The sequence below is a fragment of the Musa acuminata genome, chromosome BXJ3-6 (assembly GCF_036884655.1).
Source record: "Musa acuminata AAA Group cultivar baxijiao chromosome BXJ3-6, Cavendish_Baxijiao_AAA, whole genome shotgun sequence".
NCBI classification, from domain to species: Eukaryota; Viridiplantae; Streptophyta; class Magnoliopsida; order Zingiberales; family Musaceae; genus Musa; species Musa acuminata.
Window position 1 is genome coordinate 5,397,333 of NC_088354.1, and position 21,826 is coordinate 5,419,158.

At 37.4% G+C, this 21,826-nt stretch overlaps 2 protein-coding genes and 3 long non-coding RNA genes across 7 annotated transcripts; all 5 read left to right on the forward strand.

Moving 5' to 3' along the window:
• The first annotated feature begins 1,375 nt into the window (after positions 1–1,375).
• On the forward strand, positions 1,376–3,364 carry LOC135640008 (uncharacterized). Of its 3 annotated transcripts, XR_010497123.1 has the most exons (5): positions 1,384–1,482; positions 1,613–1,751; positions 1,849–2,058; positions 2,189–2,278; positions 3,038–3,364. It is a non-coding gene; the product is annotated as an uncharacterized LOC135640008 (long non-coding RNA). The 3 variants fall into 3 exon arrangements; XR_010497122.1 differs by having other exon boundaries at positions 1,376–1,751; XR_010497124.1 differs by having other exon boundaries at positions 1,376–1,751; positions 1,860–2,058.
• A 2,155-nt stretch (positions 3,365–5,519) lies between these two features.
• On the forward strand, positions 5,520–6,596 carry LOC135639432 (uncharacterized). The gene has a single exon (XM_065153179.1). The coding sequence runs from the start codon at positions 5,634–5,636 to the stop codon at positions 6,588–6,590; it is 957 nt and encodes a 318-aa protein (XP_065009251.1). The 5' UTR covers positions 5,520–5,633; the 3' UTR covers positions 6,591–6,596.
• A 90-nt stretch (positions 6,597–6,686) lies between these two features.
• On the forward strand, positions 6,687–7,234 carry LOC135639433 (uncharacterized). Its single transcript, XR_010496943.1, has 2 exons — positions 6,687–6,866; positions 6,973–7,234. It is a non-coding gene; the product is annotated as an uncharacterized LOC135639433 (long non-coding RNA).
• Positions 7,235–10,302: 3,068 nt separating this feature from the next.
• LOC103987096 (probable 3-beta-hydroxysteroid-Delta(8),Delta(7)-isomerase) lies at positions 10,303–13,474 on the forward strand. Its single transcript, XM_009405292.3, has 4 exons — positions 10,303–10,539; positions 11,172–11,315; positions 11,436–11,544; positions 13,025–13,474. The coding sequence occupies exons 1-4, from the start codon at positions 10,383–10,385 to the stop codon at positions 13,281–13,283; spliced, it is 669 nt and encodes a 222-aa protein (XP_009403567.2). The 5' UTR covers positions 10,303–10,382; the 3' UTR covers positions 13,284–13,474.
• Positions 13,475–17,661: 4,187 nt separating this feature from the next.
• On the forward strand, positions 17,662–21,785 carry LOC135641809 (uncharacterized). Its single transcript, XR_010497793.1, has 2 exons — positions 17,662–18,279; positions 21,099–21,785. It is a non-coding gene; the product is annotated as an uncharacterized LOC135641809 (long non-coding RNA).
• Positions 21,786–21,826: the final 41 nt, after the last annotated feature.

The following is a 21,826-nucleotide window of genomic DNA, read 5'->3' on the forward strand; positions in this document are numbered from 1 at the left end:
ATGAAAAAAGGGCAAAAATGATATTTTTATACTGTCAGGGGCACTATTTCAAAACACATATACACACACATGAAAAATGATAAAATGATCTTTTTAATGGCACTATTTCAAAATACACACACATAAAAAAAAAGGGATAAAATGATCTTTTCATACTGTCAGAGTATTATTTCAAAACACACACATGAAAAAAAAGCAAAATGATATTTTCATAATGTCGGGGACACTATTTCAAAACACACGCACACGAAAAAAATTGGACAAAATGATCTTTTCATACTAGAGCACTATTTCAAATATCACACACACAAAATAACAAAATAATATTTTCACTGTCAGAGGTACTATTTCAAAAATCACACACACACAAAAGGAGCAAAATGATCTTTTTTTTTTATAAGGTACTATTTCAAAAATCTCTCTCACACACACGAAAAGCTCATGCGCTATACTAAAAAAAAAAAAAAAAAAAATTCTTTTTTGAAGTTGAGGGTTTAAAACTTTATCTGATATATTTTTAAAATTTTCTAATGATATTTTCCTAGTACTTTAAATACTTTTGATTTGATAGTCAACCACTTTGCTTTTTTTTTTTGAATCACTTCTTATGACAAATTAATCTAATTATAATATTTTTTTAACAATAATATAAAAATATATAAATTTTATGAAAATACTTGGTTCCCGGTGTTTTAACCTTATGTTATAGTTTTTAACAATATCAGGAAAACACTGTAATATAGTAAAAAAACACTATAACACAATATTTTCTTAATATTACTGAAAATATTATAATATAATATAAAAAATTATAATTACATCGATTTATCCTAAGAACCAACCCAAAAAAAAGAAAATACTATTAGAGAATTCTAAAAATGAGACATTTTGTTAAAAAAAATAAAAAATATATTTTTAGGATATTATTTTTCTTAGTGAAGAGACTCTGTTTAAATGCTTTGTCGACATAAATAATAATCTCCAAGGGATTAATGTGTCTACCAAATTTAAAGAGATTGGTCGGATGGAGTGAGACGCGGAGTCTTGACCGTTGACCTACCGCCGTCTACGTTGCGCATGGGCCGGTCAAGGCCCGCACGTAGAATTCCGCCTCCATAGTTGGGCGAATCAATGAAGGTGGTGGGTCCGACTTCCAAATTAAGTCTTCCACTAATTCCACTTGGACTTGCGACCACAGCCCCGACTTCGCCCTGTTGTAACGTCCACGTTCAAATCAACATTCACCGTGATCTGCCATAAGATTCGCGCTGGGTTCTTGATGATTCCCAAAGGCTCAACCGGAAAATTCGGACTAATTTTGCTTAATTATGTAATATTAATTAATATATATTTTAAGCTTTTCCTTTTTCTTTTTACCGCTCCCCCCATCCCGTCACCTGCGAGCACGTCCAGGTTTCTTGTCGCTACTGGAGACGTAGTGGATCTTCGATTTCGCTGCATGATTCATCGATTCCGGTTTCTGTAAGGATGTCATTCGATTGGAAAATGTGTAATTTCGTGTTTTTGTCGATTTCCTCGATCTTTTATGGTATTGTTGGGTGACTTCGGCTGTTTGAGATCTCTGATCTTCGGAAAGTTTCGACCTTTTCAGACCGTTCCCATGTGATCTCCGGTAGTCTCCTCCTCTATCCCAGCTCTTTTGTCGTTCATCTTCGCACACAGAAGAATCTCGTTCTCCGTTGTGTTTGGCTTGCCACCTTTTCTTTTTTCCCCTAGTTCTGCTCCACGAGGTAGTGACAGATTGGTGACTTTGACTGAGAAAGATTTGTTTTTCCTAGTAAAATTTCTAATTTGTGGTTTGATCGTGTGGTTTCTCTTACCAATTAGGTGATTTTTAGGTTTATTGTGAGATGGGTAGGTCGAGATCGAGCACGGAGACATTGCAAGATCTCGAGCTGAGATTTGGCTTGTCTACCCTATACAAATGCCAGATTTGGCAGCAAGTCGCTTAAGGGGTTGTCCTGAGTTAATACTGTTATACTGATCGAAGACGGCGATGACGATGTGAGGATGTATCCTCCTGCGTCTTGCGGAGAGGTATTTCTACAGGACCGCAATCTTTCGGCTTGTTTAAGGATACTACTTGTTTGGGTTTTCTTCTCAGGGTTTGGTCATTGAGGTTTCTGTCGGTGCTTGCTTAGACTAGTATTAATCTGTCATGTTGCAGATGGTTGGGTTCAATCCATACTCAAGTTACTCCAGTTCATGTGCACCTGCAATTGAGAAGATGATCTAGAACTTCGGCTTGGAGTTGGAGGTGATTGAAGCATCTTTTTGCATAATGTTCCCCTTTTTCATTTTAGATTTTCGGTGGATTACTTATAGATTGTGAAACAAACATACCTTTGCAATCCTAAGGCTCTATATAATTCAATGATCCCTGAAACAATTCTAAAAGGCCCAGGACTTGGTCAAGATAATGACTATTCAATAGTAATTCTTTTCTTGGCCAGAAAAAGAAGTAGATTTTCTGTTCTGAATCTCTGTAATCATTGGACTGATTTTCCTAAGTATCTTCAGTATCCATGTTGGGGAGTGCTTAGATTGCTTTTCTAAATCTATTTGGTGTCTTAGTGTCCTAACATGAGTCTACCATGGGCTAAGCAAGTTCTTTTATTATTAAGTTTCATAATTTGAGAGTTCAAGTTTGTAGTAAAATTTTGTAAGGTTCGAGGATGGCTTTTCTTTATCAGACTGTCTTCCAAGTCATCGAAGGATCGTTTGTAGTTGATTCCAATCAAAAGAGATCCCTCTTATTTGTTCCCGCTCATACTTGTCTTATGTTTGGAATCTGTGTATTGAACTAACTGGTCAAGTTTTAGTTCCTTAAGCAAGCAACTGTCATGATTGTTACTATGCAGTTAGGGTTTTCTACATTAATTCATCTTATATGATTTTTGGTTTCTCATCATTAATACCACATCTTCTTAGTTTGTCACGGACTGCCTCGTCTGTAAATTCCAATCTTTTACATTCGAATGCAGCATTTATCTAATGCTTTTCCTTCTTCTGGCAGCTTCTAATCAGTATCTTGGGAGTTTAAATGGCTGGAGTACTACGTCAGAAGACAGATCGAAAGGCCCAAATGCATGGAATTCCGGCAAGATATGTCTTTGAATCTTTTCCTCTCCAGATGATTATTTCTTGTAACTTAACTGAAATATGAACTCCGGGAAGGAACTGAATGCAGGAAAGCTCAAAGTTACTAGCTCTTCTTTCATAGTTAGCTTGTCACTCATAGCTGTTTCTTTCTTTAATGTTGTATACATCTAAAAAAAAATTGCTGTATGCATCTACTATGGAGCTTAATAGAATTTCTGGAACCTCCGTTTCCTTGTTTGTATTTTCAAGATCCTCCACCCTTTTTCAAATTTTGGGTACCTAATTTTCTCCTCTTTTCCAAACTTTGTGAACCTAATTTCTGGTCCGAACCATGCCCTAATTGTCCCATCCTTACACTTAATTTGATCATAGATTCAACATTTTGTTGTTCTATAGCATTATTGATTATAGTAGTTCTGCATCTGCATTATGGTGAGTGTTCCTGGTGACGTAGTTCAGGTGTGACTACGATGTACTATTTGTATGGACACAATGAGGGAGGCGACAACCACTTGCGGACATATGTTTTGTAAAGCTTGCATCACTAGTGTCATCCTGTCAGAGAAGCAATGTTCAACCTGCCGAGAGAAGCTCTCTCAAAATAACATTCACTGTATATACCTTCCAGGAGCAACTTCCTCATTATGCAGTGACTTTATCTAATGTCATCAGCTATTTTGACCTACCGTGGGCATTTTATTATGAAACGATTGTTAAGGGGGAGAAAGACAGGTTCTTAGCCCCCCTTCTTATAAAAGGTCATGCTGCTTGAGTGATCATCATAGTAGTATTAGCAGTAGTAGTAGCTGGTAGATCTAATTATCAGATGGAAAAATTTCCCAGACTGTGGATCTTTGGAACTTGAAGGGGATGTGATGCTGTAAAAATTGCATGAACTCTTGTGATCATATGCAAGAAGTTACTGTATGCAGCATTTTTTGCAATAGCAGATCATGTAACCAGACCTACAATGTCAATGATTTGGAGTATCTATATCATAGGTGACTTGCTTCCTTTGGAAAGATCTAACCTCATAGAGCTCAAATGCATTGATCAATTGTGTCTCATGCCTGCATCCTTGGGATAGCCACAAACTTCAAATTTTGCATCTTCCTGGTAACAGCTTCTTCTTAAAACTCAATGTGATTTGTTACATATTCTTACTTGTTGATTGTGTTAAAAGTAGTTGTATGGCTGTAGATTGTTCCAATTTTTGACTTCAAACATGTTTCCAGCTTTTGATCCTTGTTAAGTAGCTCTATTTCCTAGTCCAAACCTGGCCATGCCTAATCATTTTTGTTGGATGCAATCATGAACGGTGTCTTCATAAGTTATTCGGGTGCAATTCATGTGTGTTCACAACTAAATGTTCTTTTATGATCTGAAAGACCAATGTTCTTATTGCGTGTTTCAATCATAGAAACAGTCTCATTATATTTAGAAGTAAGGTTATGTCTATTGTTCCTTCCCAGTCAAGATCTCTATATTTATAGGTACACCATGGTACAATAGTAATATTACTCCTAAATTCGTTTCCATCATTACAAGGATATATAATTTACTATGTGCTAAAGGCATATACAATGACATATATAGGGCATTTACCATTGATCTTTAAAGAAATTATTGTGATGCTATTATATGTAATAGTAATGAAGGTGAGATTTGAGATCTTAATCCTGTAATAATAAAAGGCTATTATACATTTGAAATGTGTGTTTAGGAATATATTCGAAATGTGTAGTGAAAGCTTATTATACATTTCGAATATAATTTGACATTTGATATTTTTCAAAAAAATCGCATCATGTTGTATTGAAAATGCTCAAATGTTTATGCTTCTTTATGATAGTATTAACATTTTAGCATTTTTACGATGCTAATGTAATTTTTAAAAATAATGTGATTTATATTTTTTATACAATAATATTTTATTTATTTAATTTTAATTTTTTTTATATTTTTTTTAATTATTATGTTTATTATTTATTATATATCTAGCCATAAAATTTTTTTGATAGGATTACATACATACATACATTTATTTTTATTTATTTACTTATTATTTATTCCAAAGGTATTTAACGATTACACATTCCTTCAAATCATTTTTTTCAGCTAGACATTAAAGATATAAATATATTCTCAAATGTAACCTTAGGCCTGTCTAAATTAGAATGTATTATGTTTATTACATATATCCTTCCTGTCGGATCAAGATCTCATTATTAATTATGGTTATCGATAATTTTTTGGATTAAGAATATTAAAAAATGATGTTATTGGTATAATTTAAGAAATATTAAAAATAAAATAAATCATCTTTAATATTCTTATTCTCAATTGTTCTTAACTGTGTGTAAAAGGGTATCAAATTCCAAATTGGAGGCCATATATCCAAGTTTAATTTTTGCAGGTATAAAATGCGACGCTTCGTCCTATTTCTGCTCCTCTCAAGACGGTAGTGGAGAGAGGAGACAGAGCGAGAGGGGGGGAGAGAGAGATCGGTGATGGCGGATCTTGTGTACCACGCATTTGCTTTCGTCGCCTTGTTCTCTCACGGCCTTTACCATCTGATCTCAGCCACCCGCGCCCACCTCGCCGTCCCGTCGTCCTCCTTCTCCACCTCCGGTCGCGGTGCTGCCGTCGCTGCCGACCATACCGCCCGCCCCTACTACCCGCTCGCACTCGCCGCCCACCGTCACCACCTACTCCGCCACCTCCCCCTCTACCTCGCCCTCCTCTGCCTCCTCGTCGCCATCGCGGTCCACGCCTTTTTCTCCTCGCCCGATGGAGCCCATGCTGCCGCCCAACGCTTCTCCTACCTTGAGTCGGCCGCCGCCCTCTTCCTCCTTGTCCTCCTCGCCGCCTCCATCTTGATCCTCCCACTCCCGGCGGACGTCGTCTTCCTCCTTGCCGCCCTCGCGTTTGCCCTCCTCTCCGCTGCATCCGCCCACTCGGCCGCCGCATACCAGCAATCCGAACTCCAGTCCAAGTGCGACTCCATCTCCTCGCTTGTCTCTGCTGCATCTGCTACCTCCGCGCTCGTTGTGGCCATTGCTCCGAGGCTCTTCGTTGCGGAGCTCGCCTTGGCAGCCTCCATTGCCCTCCAAGGTCTCTGGTCATTCCAGACCGGCATCTCCCTCTACGTCGACGCCTTTATTCCCGAGGGTTGCCACCAGATACTGGGTGTCCGCGACATCTCCACCAACTGTGATCTTGACAGTTCCCTCCACCGCGCCGCTGCGCTCCTTGATCTGGCCTTTGCCCTCCACGCCACCCTCATTGCCATTACCACCTCGATCGTGTGTGCTACCTCGACCAGGGCATACAGTAGCAGTGGGCTCGTCCGAAGGCACAATGGAGATTCCTACGAGGCTCTGCCGGCCTCATTATCGACCGGAACTCTCTCAGATATGGATCACATTCAGATGAAGGCGTTCTCCAAGAGCTCAACGCAGGCCTAAGATAAGTTCTTCCTTTATCCCTACTCCTCACTTAGGTTTAATTCCAAAAGGATTTACTAATGAGTTGAACAAAATTGCTTGATCCATTTACAAAAGGGAAAAAAAGAAAACAATCAGTGTTTGGGGAAGTTTGCTGCAATTATACAGGGATGCATGAAGACAGAGGATGTTGTTTTAGGTGTTGAAATTCTCCATCATGATTGCCTCAATGTTATGATGGGTAGTATCCAACTGATCTTGATGAACTTATGTGCTTGCTCAATGAAAATTCTCCAGGTTTGTTTGGTCCTCTTGTTGCTTGAACTTATCCAACATCAGCAGGGTTTTGCAAAACTGAAGTGAACCAATTTTTTTTTTTTTTCACTCTTCTGGCTTATTGAAGGATATTTAATGCTTTTGGAAAAGATGAGCATGACGTCGTGGAGATGCATGGAGTCGATGATAGAGTACAGAGTGTTCAGAAAGATTGAACAGAGTTGTATTTAATATTTTTCAACCAGCTTGTTTCTTAGTTTATTTCACAATGTGTTGTTCTAACTAATCTCTTTTATCTGTCAGTATTTTCCTCAGAAGTCTTGTGCCATGAGGTGTTTGAACTAAAATGTAATATTACCATATAGTCTCTTTCTTATTCTGTTTTCTCATCCTCTCTCTCTCCTGATAGTAATGGAGGTTTCCAACTATTAATGATAACTTGCAAGGGCTGCATCTTAATTCCTTGTTGGGTTTTGAGACTGGACACTAGCTAGAGGCTAGTTGATGGAGGCACCACTAAGGACTTAGAAGGGTTAACTCTAGGTACAAATCATGAAGACTTGGGAACTGAGTGTTTTCATTGGTATATTTGTTGTAAGTATGCTTCATAGATAATGTGTATTGGAATTATTATTTTTAGTCACGGAACTTGTGTTTAATTTGTTGGAATTATGCAAACACACGCACATGTAGGTTAATTTATAGACCGCTGTCTATTAACCTAAGAGATGTGCAACTTTGGCTCCCTCCCAAAATGTCAGGAACTCATTTCATAGCCTAGCCTGTTTCTTGTATATTCAAAGGCAACCAAAATGAATATTTTTTATGATGAAGCTACTTAGATTCTATATCTAGAAATCATCCTTATATGCCATTCTTAATCCAATTTCAATGATAAATTAAATTAGTCAGGTTAGCTATGTTGTAATATATGACCATGCTGTTTTATTTTCTTCACAATTATGCCATACTTTTAGTCATTTTTTTGTACCTTTTGAGGTTAGAATAAGTTTATGTAATGGATTTCAGCAAACATTTTAATCAAATTCTTATTTCTTATTTACAAATTGCACTATATTGTCCTTATGACATTTTTATTTTATAGCATTTCCCTGTTATCTTGAATGGTTTATGATTCAGTGCATCTTTGATGCCTCAATTATTATATATTTTGAACCTTCTATCATTATTTAAGTTAACACGTCAGATACTACATATTACTCTTAACCCCAATGAAGTCTTGCTCTTTGAATTATGCACATCGTAAATCGTTAACCTTTTTTTTAATGTTTTTAACTTCATATCTTGTCAGATTTGCCATCTATATCATGCATCTTGTCTTTGTTTAAAATCTGTGGTACAATATTTATTTAGTATTTGATTAATGATTTGCTGATTTGTCGCAAATAGTTGTTACCTTACAGCTTCTTATTGTTGTATCAGTTATCATAGTGTGTTCAAGTTCTTTAATCGTTTGCTGATTGTTTAATATATAAGTTGGTCATTCTTGTAAGAACTATTATATTATTGCAATATTGAAAATTTATTATCACAATTATTTTTTCAGTTAGCACCTATCATGTGATACCTCCAGCACTCAACCTATCTAACCAAGAAAACATCATTCAGAAATAATTCACTCTTTCTGATAGACAGTCCTTGAAAACTCTAAATCACTATTATAAATCTGTTTACTTACTAATTCATAGGCTATGTTGGTAGTGAAAATCCATTTATTACATGTGGGAGGAAAACCAAAATATCTGTAAAACCATATCTTTAAAACATAGCATGGGTTCTTGGGATGAGCTTTGTGCTGGTTTTCCAAAATAATTGTGGCCTTTTTACATTTTACTTGTGCTTTGTCACAGTAGCATGTTATTCATGAATGATACATGATCTCTCTTGTCAAGTTATTGGGATTAGCATCATATCCTTTGCATGCTACCATCCGCCATCTGAAGGAATAAATGTTTCGAAAAATAGTTCTCTGTTCTGAGATGCTTCTCTCTGGATAAATTTCTTGTAAGATCTAATATTAGCGTGTCACTTTGCTTTGATAATCTTTTACTTTCCATCAGCGATCCTTTTAAATTTTTAAGCTTGCAGGTTCTTGTGGTGTTCTAGTGTGTCTTGAACTTGGTTGTTTCTTTCATTTTTATTTTCGACAAAACTGATTTGTCTTCGCCACGTTCTAAAGCAATACCTGCTTTGGACTTTTCTTGATTCTTCCAGGTTTTGTTGTCAATAAGTGTGATAAAATTGAACTAAACTTGAAGACGGGCTATAAATATAAAGTCTTCTCTGGAGTGTTGGTATCAGCTCCAATACTAGAGTTGCTTTATAGCTAAGAATTTTCAGGCTATTTTGTAACTATTTATTTCTGAACTTCTGTTAGCTTGGATCCATTTTTGTTTCATCCATCGCGCATGGTGTATTGTATAAAATTTTTGTTCTTTTCTTTTTGAAATTTGCTTTTGACTCGAAAGTCTTTCTTTAACTGATACAACATCGTCTCGATTTCTATGTGAATCATCAGCAACCAGTCGGAATGTTCTGTTTTTAGATTTTTCAGATTGAACTGGATCTTGATAAGAAAATTATTTGATCCTATTCAACTTTGATCTATCACTCTACTTTCCCTGTACTGCATGTGTTTTCTCTTGGGGATATCTGTTGGAAAGTTAAAAATGCATATTCTTGCATAATTTTGCTAATATGTAAACCACTTTTTAATGATAGTTCTTATCAGATATATGCATTTTTAGAGAAGTGTATTTATTACATCAAAATGGCTGTGAAAGATCCAAGCCAAGTAATTAAAAGAAAGCCAAAATTAGCTTCCAAGCAGATGAAGCGATATTGATTAGTTACTGAATGGTTCCTTTTACTCGTTTGACTGACGACAATTGTAGTGTTCTTGAATGCTTTCAAGGTTTTAGCTAATGTGATGTTTAAATATAGCTTCAACATTTGCTATCGATTCGTGTAATAATGGTGACAATAAACATAGCCATGAGTTTATCCAAAGACAGGTACCGATCGATCGTACACTCGAAGGAGAGAGAGAGAGAGTGTGTGTGTGTGTTCTTGCTGTCTCCGCAGGTAGACCATCTCAACATGCTTACTGGTGCTCCTCACGTGAAACACGTGGAGGGTGCCTCTGCATCGATCACAGATCCAGCCGCCCACATCGCTCCTCTGGATTCACGAAGAAGCAAAATCGACCGTGTGTTCTTCTGGGTTTGATCGAAATTTGGTACCGGCGGAGCACAGCCCAAGACACTCACGTGCCAGTGGGCAGGAAGAGCGATAAATTGAAACGCCCCAAAAGTGTACCGTTGAATCTGTCCCTCTGGGACCCGCTTCCGTGAGGGATACTGAGATCGATGATTTGGTCCTTCAAGATCGAGTGCATATTATTCCATTACAAAGGAGGAGGATGTGGTAGGTGCGAAGTATCTCGGCCGCTTCTTCCCTTTCTCTTCATAAACTGGACATCGCCATCACGCAAAGCAGCACAAGAAAAAGCGAGAGATGGCGGCTGAGGAAGCGGGACACTGGGAGCACCCGTACGTGCCGAAGGATCTGAAGCTGCCGGACTATGTCCCCTGCTTCCTCTCCCAGAAGGACATCCTCGTCCCCTACCTCGGCACCTCCTTCCTCCTCGTCTCCCTCATCTGGCTCTTCTCCGGTCTGCTTTTCCTCCCTCTCTTTCTTTCTTAGTCTCGATCCAATCTTGTATAAAAGATCAGATCTTGTCGCACATACAGTAGCCTTTCGCTGACAAGATTCATCTTTTCTTGATCTAGTTCATTTCCTTCTCTTATTTTTGCCTGAAATACGATAGATCGTAATGATTTTGCTCTTCTCTCTTTTGCGATACTTACACTGCAAAGCAATCGATTGATTAGTTGCTAGATATTTCGTCTTGGTTTAGTTCATTGAGGATTTTCGTGCGAGAACACGTGCTTATTATTTTGATCCTACCACGTAGTTGTAAGAATGCGTCTGAGAGAAGATTGTTAGAAATAATATCTAAATGGTTATCACTGAACTTTTGTTGATATCTGTCAAGTTACTTAGGAACTGCATTGCAGTGTTGACTCCAAACACACCCGGATGTATGATTGTGGGGTGACATAAAAGTTAGGCATTAATCTGAACTAGATGTTTTCCTTTTACCCCCCCCCCTTTGACCATCAAGAATGGCAGCACATTGGAAAGGAAAAATAAATCCTCATAGCAGTTGAATTCATATCAGCATTGTGTATTATTTCCCTTGTTAGTTGAATTTATTCCCTTTATCTTCTTCTGCGGTTGTAGGCCGATCAAAGTTGTCTAAGACTGATAGGTTGCTTATGTGCTGGTGGGCATTCACGGGGCTGACACATATTATACTTGAGGGATACTTCGCTTTCTCTCCTGATTTTTACAAGGAGAAAACTCCACATTTTCTAGCTGAAGTCTGTAAGTCTTTTCAGCATATGCCGAATTTGATTTTCAGTTTAACAAATTTATTTGGAGCTTCTGAACAGAGTTTGGTGACAACTTAGATTTTATGCTTTTTATTGTGATCTGAAATGCCAGGGAAGGAATATAGCAAAGGTGACTCTAGATATGCTGGAAGAGATGCAGGTATTGTCACTGTTGAAGGTATCACTGCTGTTCTAGAGGGTCCAGCCAGCCTTCTTGCAGTGTAAGGCTTCGATTAGCTCTTTCTTTTCAGTAAAATTTTTTATTTATACATGCTGTTTGCAAGTGCTGGGAATAGGCTATATATTCTACTGAATTGTTGGAAGCAAGTGCATTATGGAAAATTACCATGAGTTTGCATTTGGCATATAAATATGTTAGTTAGGAGATTATACAAATATGAACTCATGATCACAGAGTTGGAACTCCTTCCTATATGCTTAAGCCTACACCAGGGCTACTTTCTTGGATGATTTCTTATATTGTTTGTACCTGTGGTAGGTATTTCATACTTCATTGAAAAGTTGTAGTAGGTCAGTTTTTGAGAAAAGAAGGAAAACCTTGTACTTGTTCCAATCCCAAACAATTATTGTTGAATGATCTTAAAGATCTTGTAAAAACCACTTTAACCAAGAAACAGTTTGAGTATTGCAATTTCACTTGTATTAATGGCTTGATTTTCATGTTTAATTCATGCAACCCAAAACTCCTTTCCTAGACCAAAAAGACTCATTCCCTAGGCCAATTCTATACTAATCTATACTACATTGGCTTTTGGCAACTAACTTGACTTTAAATAGGGCTCTCCAGGGTTTCCAAAATAACATTAACATTTCAAATTAAGGATGAAAATACAATTATGTTCTTAATCAAGTAGGACTAGGACACCCCTCAGACAGTGGCGTTTGTTGGGACTTGGTTAGTCTTGACTTATGTCTTATTAGTTTGGTCTGATTACTTTCTGACTTGGTCAGAAGACTGAGACCCACCATTACTCTTACTCAAGCGCTTCTCAGGTCCAGTAAAGATCAGGGTCATCCTGTTTAGACTGTTAGGCCCTAGTGTTCATGAATTATTCTATGCTGATAAAAGGGTTTTCAGTTTGCTGAAATTTTTTGATTAAACAAAATGGCTTGAGCTAAGATATCAAATACTTAAATGATTTGATCAAACCAATTGATTGAAGCCAAAACTTGATCACCTCTGGGAATCTTGATTAGATGAGCTTGGGCCAACCCAAGTGACTGCCTGGGCACCTTGCCAGGGTTATATTGAGGTGCTTGGGCCTTAGAGAGCGCCCATTAACATCCCTGATGTCAGTATGTTCACCTTCAATCACATGCCTCTTCATAGTTCAGGGTGATTTTATCATTCATATTTATGACGAACAAACAGTGAAAGCTCTTAACTTTTCTTTTTTTGGTGGATTAATGCTATATATATATATATATATATATATATATTCACACACACACACATATATATATTGCCCTTTGCTCGTAAGAGTCCACTAGTTATAGACCAAGTGATGTAAGTTACCATGTAACCAGTTGAAAGATATATAAAGATGCCGTAATATCCATGGAATGACGTTTTCAACAAGAAGATAAATCAATAAAGTTGTTTTGATAGAAAATAATTGCTTTATAATTTATATCATTAATATTTCTGTAACTTCATCTGTTTGGGATGATATTCTTCAGGTACGCAATTGCCACTAGGAAACCCTACAGTTATATTCTTCAGTTTGCAGTTTGTCTTGGCCAGCTCTATGGTTGCCTGATTTACTTCATAACTGCTTTCCTGGAGGGTGACAACTTTGCAACAAGCCCTTACTATTATTGGGCATACTATGTCGGAGCAAACAGCTCATGGGTTGTCATCCCCTTGCTGATTGCGATCAGGAGCTGGAAGAAGATAACTGCAGCACTTCAAGCAGAGAAAAAGATGAAAACTAGATGAACTTGAACTCACTGTCATTCTCGTGAATCCAAAAACCTCCTAATAAAATGGTGATTTGACTTGATGTTTTCTGCGGAACACTTTTTTAGATTTGACTAGTTGTCTTAAATTATTTTCTGGCCGGAACTAATTTTGTCATGCACTTGCAATATGTTGGACGACATGTTTGATTTAGACTCGATTTTCTCCTAGTCTTGAATCATTTTCTGGCTGGAACCCATTTTATCATGAACTTGCAATGTCTCAGAAGTCATGTTGTTTTATTTGGACTATCAGTTATAATAAGAAAACGGCTTTGGCCATTGAGAAATTAAAGACTCTCTACCAGCATGGATTGTAAAGAATGTTATTGTTATTTTCTTCCGGGTTCTAGGTGGGATGTTGTCTTTGTTATGAAGTACTATTATTCAAATAGTCGTCCTTTTCAGCTGGCTGTAACTTATGAACCTGATCGACTGTAAATAGTTGGGATTTTACAGTTTTTTTTTTGTTATTTTGTTATTGTTATATCATTTTGTGATCATGTGCATCTGCTCTCTAGCTTGGAGTGCCTTCGTTTCATCCTACAGGTTATTGTTCTTTGGGATTGCTGGCTGCAGATTCAAATTTTAAGACAAGCTGCTATCTAGCTTTGAGTACCTTGGTTTCATCCTACAGTGCACTGTTCTTTAGGGTGATCTATTCTTGCTTTCAGAAATCTAGAATCTCGGAATAGCAATTACAAGCTATAAACATGTAGAACCTTGGTGTAGTAGTTACCAGAGTTCTCTTTTACCTGGACCGATATTAAGCAGGCAAGTACCTGTCGGTGGATTGATACATGGATTGCTCTCATTTCGGGCGAAGCGATTAGAGTTTGGGAATGGGAACCCTCTTCTCTTTAAGCAGGGAATCTTGCTTGGAGAATAACTCTAAAGCGATTGTTATCTCACTAACCTCCTTCTCGCTATAAGTCCTACGATCTTTTATATGTCATTAGTAAAGAACGACTTTCGAGGTTATTCTTGTAACCTTGTTGGCCCTTTAAAGACTTGTAAAAGAGAAAACATTTTATAAGCAATGTAAAATACAAAGATAAATTTCGTAAACTCTGAATAATCATACGACAAAGAGTTTAAGGTAGTTTATCATATGTAAAAATTCTCACTCATGAATGCTCTTGTAACACTTACCAAATCAATCGATGAATCATCCCTTAACAATACTCTAGAGACCCACCAAGCCATGTGTCACCTAGGGTTCTAGGGGTCTGAACCACAGGTGATTGTTCTTCGCTCATGAAAATTCTTATAAGTTATGGGCTAGAGGTTTAGTTTTTAAGTAATTTTGTCTCTATGTGATGATCGTGCACAAGCTATACTCAAAAGCTAGAAAGGGTTGTAAAACCTAACCAAAATGGACCGTCAAACCTATTGAAATCCTCTTACATATTATTTAAGGTATGAACAAGATCAAAAAGTATGGACATTGCATCGAACACCTTCACTGTTAATAGTTCTTCTCACTTTGCTATATGTTTGGTCTTGCTTTAGTTGAAATACATCACTGGTCTCTCACTATTGTTGTTGAGTAGTCAAAACTTTAATCCAATAATACTATTTTAACTCACCACTAACTAACTATAATGTGAGATTTATCTTTGTTTGCATCCATGGATCCATCGATAAAGTAAAAGGTCTTTCCTTGTTTTGTTTTGATCCCTCAAATTTATTGTGATGGTTGAACTGGATGGATGTAGATTGGAGCTTTAATGAATATCTCCTTGTAGAATTTAAAGTTTTGAGGCCTTGTCCTCTATAAAATTTTCTCATTAATTCTTTTTCTACTAGTCATCGCCTCTAAGTAAGTTCACATCACGTTTGCTTTCGATTGCCACTCTATTAGAAAATAAAGTGGATAAGCTACCTTCAGTAGAATTGATCATCGTTGGGGGGGGGGGGGGGGGGGGGGGTTTCAACAATTGCTATCAACTGTTAAGTTCTCTTCGAAAACATATAGAGCTCCCTTGTTAGATAATTAAGAAAATTAGATAACACAATCTCATTTGTTCTCTCAAAAACTGAAAAGGTTAAAGGTCACTTGACTTCGTCTACCTCCTTAAGGGTGTATTCCATGCATCGAGCTGATTAATAGTATTGACACTCTTTACTCATACTTCGAAAGTACTCAAAATGTCGTACTTTATGAGTTGAGTTAATTATTGATATTTATCTTCTTAATCAAACTTTCGGAATACATAAATTATTGTTTGGAAAGAGTAAATTTTCATCCTGATTAGAGCAAATCTTTGCTATATCTGGTCATCCGTCTCTTAGTGTACCACATTATTTATTTTTTTTATTGACTACTCGTTTGAGTAAAAAGGATATAATACCACATGTTATCTACTCCATTCCTTGGTCGATCATAATGTATTGATACGAAGTCTCTCAATTTGATTATTTTAATGAAAAATTCTTCGACATAGGTCTTAGAGTTTACTATTGGTTTCTCCTTCTCCTCGATTTCATTTCAGAGCTATAATATTCTTCTTCCACGACAACAGGGGATTGATGGCTTCACAAAAATTACGTTGACAATATCGAGCCATAGCTCAAACTCAGTCAGCCTAATTTTTATGTGTATTATACGTTTTTCACAACACGTTTGTCCTTGTAATCTTTCATGTAAAATTAATCTTAAATAACCCATTCATTTTAGTAGCTTTATTCCCTACGAGGAACAAACTAAACATTACGATGCAGAGACCATCGACCTATAAAGGTGGAGAGATGTCTAACGAGCCAAAAGGGCCTTATTGGCATTGTATGTCGTCTGTACATCTTATTTATGCTTTAGAGAAGGATAAAAAAGGAAAGAAAATTTGGTTCAACATTAACAAAAGCTTAAGAGGCTCTTACAATTGACCATGAAAAGGATTACTTGGTACCTATATCCTTTAGTCATGTTCAAGAGTGACTTTGAGAAGGCTTATAGTGATATTTTTTTGGATTACCATGGACATTACTCTCCTTTTTCTTGATAAATTTATCTCATGCGATTATCTTGTATTTCTTCTCTGCTTTTTCTTATCTGATTAATAGGGATTGTTCAAATTATTTTAAAAGTTATTATGGTATCACATATTTAACTGATTTTTCCTAACTCATACAATATCATAATGTGTTTGTCTACAAATAATCAGCGAAATCTCTTATGGTCCCTTAAGGATCTACAAAAGAGAATATGAGTTAGAGAAAACATTTAACTCGAGATCCAACAAATAATCATTTCAATAAACACTTGATAGGTAATGTTAATTATAAATATAGACTTTGTAAACTTTAAATAATCGTGTGACAAAATATCCAAGGTAGTATGTCGTGATCAAAAGTTTCCATAAGTGTCCACATAATATTATTGTGGAATAAGACAATGAACCAACACTATCCCTAGGGCCTATCTAGCCATATGTCACTTGAGTAGCTCCTTAGTGTCGTACTGGTTAACATTTTGTACTACTCTACGGAGTTAGAAAGCCCCCAAAATGATACCTAGATGATCTATTTTTGAGAAGTTTTGTCTCTACAGTGTTAATTACACACAATTTACATTTACAAGCTTGAAACATCCATAAAAATCAACCAAAATTGGGTTACTAAACTCATTGTAAGTTCTCTACGTGCAAAGCATGAACAAAATCGAAGTACATAAACACATATAAATATTATATCGAATACCTTATTTATAATTTATTCGTGACATTCTCCCCCATTTATTCTTTCGACATCCTTGTCAAGCCTTTACAGATACTACTTATCCTCACCTTTGCTAAATATTCAATATTTTGCTTCAATTGCAACGTGCCTCATGAATCCCAATGACTTTCTATCATTGTTGTTGAGTAGCCGAACTTTGATCTACCATACTGCTTCAACTCGTCAATAACTCTGACTTTTGTGCAAGATCGATCGAATTGTACTGATCTTTATTGGTTTCTACAAATACTTTAAACGAAGGAATAAACTTTCCATATTATGCTTTAGTCTTTCAAATATCTCGCGTCACTTGAACTGATAAATGTTTGTTGAAGTTTCAACGAGTATCTTCTTGTAGATTCTAAAGTTTTTTTGAAGTCTTTTCTCCTCAAAATTTGTCCATCGATTTCTTTTCTATTTAGTTTTCGCATCGAAGCTTCGTGCCTTAGGTAGGATTGATCATGTTGGATACTTACAACTTGTATTGTCTATTGCATTTAGTTGATTAAAAGACTCAAAATGATGAACCAATTTTCCTGAGAGCTCAGCTTATATTTCATGTCATAAACATTTTAAGTCTCCTGATAGATAGATATATGGGAGAAAAATCAAATTCTTATGACGTGGACCAAATCCAAAATTGAGTGGGTCGAACGTAACACTGTTGAATCCTCCATGTCTTGCCATAGACGATAAATGGGTGGCGCGGTGGCAACCGTTCTTTGTGCTCCTCAACTGCCGTCCTCTCCACCGCCCCTAATCTCTCACGATGGGGTAGTAGCATCGCCGTCTTCCTCGTGCCTCTTGGCCTCCGTCTCGATCCGGGATTGTGCTCTCCGGGAACCCTATCCCATCCGAGGAGAAGGCCCTCGAGCAAGAGCGTGAGATCCTCCCTTGCTGCGCTGCCGCCTCGCCGCTCTTCCCCCAGCCCTTGACCGTCGGTGCCCTCTGTCTGTTCGGCCCCTCCACCAAGGGTCAAGAATCCTTCCAACGTCCTCCTCCTCCCGCCGCCGCCGCCCCTGGCGCTTTTATTCTGCGGCGCCGCCTCCGAATCCGCTGTAGATCGCGAAGGGGGTCATGGAAATCCTCTTGATCGCCCACGTGAGTGCGCCGTTCGTCTCCGTCCGGAACTGGTCGGTGGCCGGCAGTTGCCGCAGGCCGGCGCTTTGGCCGTCTTCCTAAGGTCGGCGTGAGGTTCGATAAGGTATACAGCTCTCCCGCCCTTGGATTGGGCGAGGGCCACTGCGGCCTCTTGCCAGGTAAATTCCTCCTTTCGTTGCTTAGATTTTGCTGTTGAATTCATTTTAACTTCCTCTTTGTCTTTAGATCGACTTGTTGTTAGCTAGATATTTAGTCTTCAGTTATCCTTCGCTTTGTTATAGTGTTCCTCAATCGATTTAAATAAGATCCTTAAATTTATGTTCATTTCAGTTTCCAGAAGTCTTCAATTATTGGCTTTTACCGCAGCAGCTTAGAAAAATTTTGGTTCCAGTTATGTCCTTTTTTTTATCTGCTCCTTCTACCTTTGTCTTCTTAAATGGGGATTTTGTCAGCAAATTATGGACATTCCATAATAATATTACTGAATGTGGATGGATTTACTATTCTCATCTATTAATTAATTAAATTAGTTAAAACATCAAATTCTCTGTCAGACACAGTGCATATGAACGTATGCCTTCTTTTGGTTGGATTGAGGGAAAAACACCAGCTAGTTCGGTTATTCCCTTACAAGTATATTGCCCGTGAAATGATCATTGTAACACCAGATCTTAGATTAACGAGAAAAATAGCTTCGCTTGCTATTAATCTTTGTCACTACACTGTTGTATATGACATTGGTTCTGAAACAGTCGGAAGCTAACCTAACTAAGTCTTGCTTGTGTATCCTTATTTGAGTATAACCAAATTCTGGGTTTCACATCCTAGTAATGGATCGAGGCAAAGCCAATAAATATATTCGGTTATCAAGCAATCCCCTGTGGAGCTTCTGTTCCTTTTTTAAAGTATCTAGAACCAAAAATTCATCATTTCTGATTGGTCGAAATATAGTTTAACATGAATGTGCTATCTCTATCTATAATTAAGTGCCTCTTGCCTTCCAAAAGTCTTTTTGGCCTGCTTTAAGCATGACATGAATTATCTTCAGCTCAGGTTGGTGCTTTTGGGTATGACAGCCATCCCATTTGTTTCTCTTCCTTTTATTTGACCATTGGCTTAGTCTTGTGGTTAAGACTTTAAGGATCACTTTGATCTTAGATATATCTTCTTGTTATTTCCTGCTTTCTGATTAACTTTGTTCCTAAAAATTGATGATGGAAAGGTCAAACAATTCTGTTCAAACTTCCAATGCTCCAGGAACGAGAACATCCAAAGAACATGATATAAGTCTGATTGTATTGTGTTTGCGATGGCCTGATCCCCACATGGATAGTAGAACAACCTGGAAGCCACTGATAATTGAAACCTGAAGAACACATGCTTTTAACAATCTCATCACTGTTGGTCTGTGATTTCTATAAAGCTTCACTTAGGTTATATTCTGCATTTTGATTGTGTGTAGGACACCTCATTTGCAACAGACGACCTAAATGTATTACTAAGTTGAGTAAATCTTTAACTGCTAACTTTGAGAGTAGACCCTTTTTTTTTGTATGTGTCCATTGTTAACAAAGGCTGTTTAATATATTTAGTTTTGAAGTTAACTTGTTTAACCTGAACTATGGGAGTAAGTATGTGTTTTACATTGTTGTTATGATCGACAAAATAAAAGCGCTATAAGTTGTTGAGTGGTTGTATATAGATGGAAGAGGCATTAGGTTGATTGGTGCAAAATAAATGCATAATAGAAGCGTTCATGTGTTGCTGTTCAAATAATATCTTAATACAAAGAGCTCTTCTGGGGAAGATGAAAAGTTGTAAATTTTATAAGACTACTGTTATACCAAAAAAGTTGGATAACTATGTGAAACTAGAAAATTGAGTTTGGCAGAAACAGAGACAAGGGTAGAAGAAAGGACCACATCATTTTTTTTTCTTCACCTAAAATCCTTATGTGCAATACTGAATGACATGCCTCCTCGTGTGATGAGATCCTCTGATATGTTAACCTTCCTAAATAGGACATTTGCACATAAAAGGAAGCAACAGGTGGTTTTTTCTTCTTGTTTTAAACCACCTTCAACTACCTTTCTGGGACTCCCTAGCTTAAAAATAAGGGTGCTGTGGTAGGATTAAAGATGAGGTAACTGAGAAACTAGAAAAATGAGTTGGTAGGAACAGAGACAAGGGTTGCGGTAAGGACTACATTTTTTTTTCCTCTTCACCTAAAATCTTCATGTGCAATATTGAATGACATGCCTCCTTGTATAATGAACTCGTTTGATATTTTGACTTTCCTAAGTAGGATACTTGTACATAAAGGAAACAACAGGTGGTTTTATCTTGTTGTTATAAGTTAACTTTAACTTACTTTAATTTAAAAAATAAGTGTGTTGAGGTAGGATTAAAGATGATAGAACTGGTTGCTTCTGATACAGGATAGGACCACCTAATTAACAGTTGCTACTGACATTTAAATATACCCATATTACAGTTCGAAAAGTAGTACAGGTTGAGTTTCACTATTTTTTATCCGAGTCATGGCACCATTAGATCGTGGCCTGACAACATGTGCAGGTCAATTCCTAATTGGTCCTACTTCATTTTATTTTCAATAATGCTTCACTCCCAACTTTGCTTAATCCTTTAAGAGAATATCGTCCTTATGAGGATTGTCATGCTGATTGCCCCATGTCGACATGCATCAAAATGTACAATGTGTCTGATTACATGTCATGCCAATATATGCCAAAAGGTGTCAACATATGGGTGGGCCAATTTTTGGAAGGTGTCATGCCTCAATTTATTTGCAAGGTGCCAGGATCTCCATCAAGGTGTATGGTATGAATTCACTTGGCAAGAAACCATTAATCATGCTTCTAGTATATTTTGGATAGTTTTCAGATGCAGTACTTAATATTTCCATTTTGGTGGATTGCTTATCAATTTGTCTGATGCTTTGTTTGCGATTGGTCAGAAGTTTCAGGAGAATCTCTTAGGTAGCTGGTGCTTCGGATCACTGAATTTCTGAACAAGACAGTCCTATGATTGCCTGAAAAGCTGGCAGTTGCTAATACATCAATCGATCAAAATGAGCCGAAAGAGCTGTCACGTAACAGACGAGCTAATTCCCTTGAGGATCTTCTTTACACCCTTGATCGACCAGCTCTCCAGAGGTAAAGATCTGGTAATAGCAAACTTCAGTTTGTAAGTCGTAATGACGACAAGATTCACAAAGAGTTCTCCAACAGAGAAGTAACTCGATGAAACCTCCTCCTGGGTGGCAGTGGAAACCTCAACTTGTCCATTGGGATGTTCATTCATGCAATTCCAATTAAATGTCTTCTCACCGGCCCAGCTGGCTTAATGCAGTCCCGGTTTGATGATTCTTCCCTACAGCCCTACATCATTCACAAAGAAAAGGATGGCAGATAAGGACCTCAACGATACAGCACATTTCAGGCTTCTTTAGACCATGACAAAGGATGTTGTACCAGAACTATATTCTTGCCTAGGTTATGCCTTGTGTTATGAATGGAGAAGTTCCATGATTTACTCTGTTCTGGAATTATTTGGTCGTGTGAGATGATTTCCCTGATGTGAAGCACGACAAGAACACTCGTATGTATGTATGTATGTATGTATTCAACTTTGTGTTCCATCACTAGCTTTTAAGTACACAGGACCGAAGAGAGGATGATGACA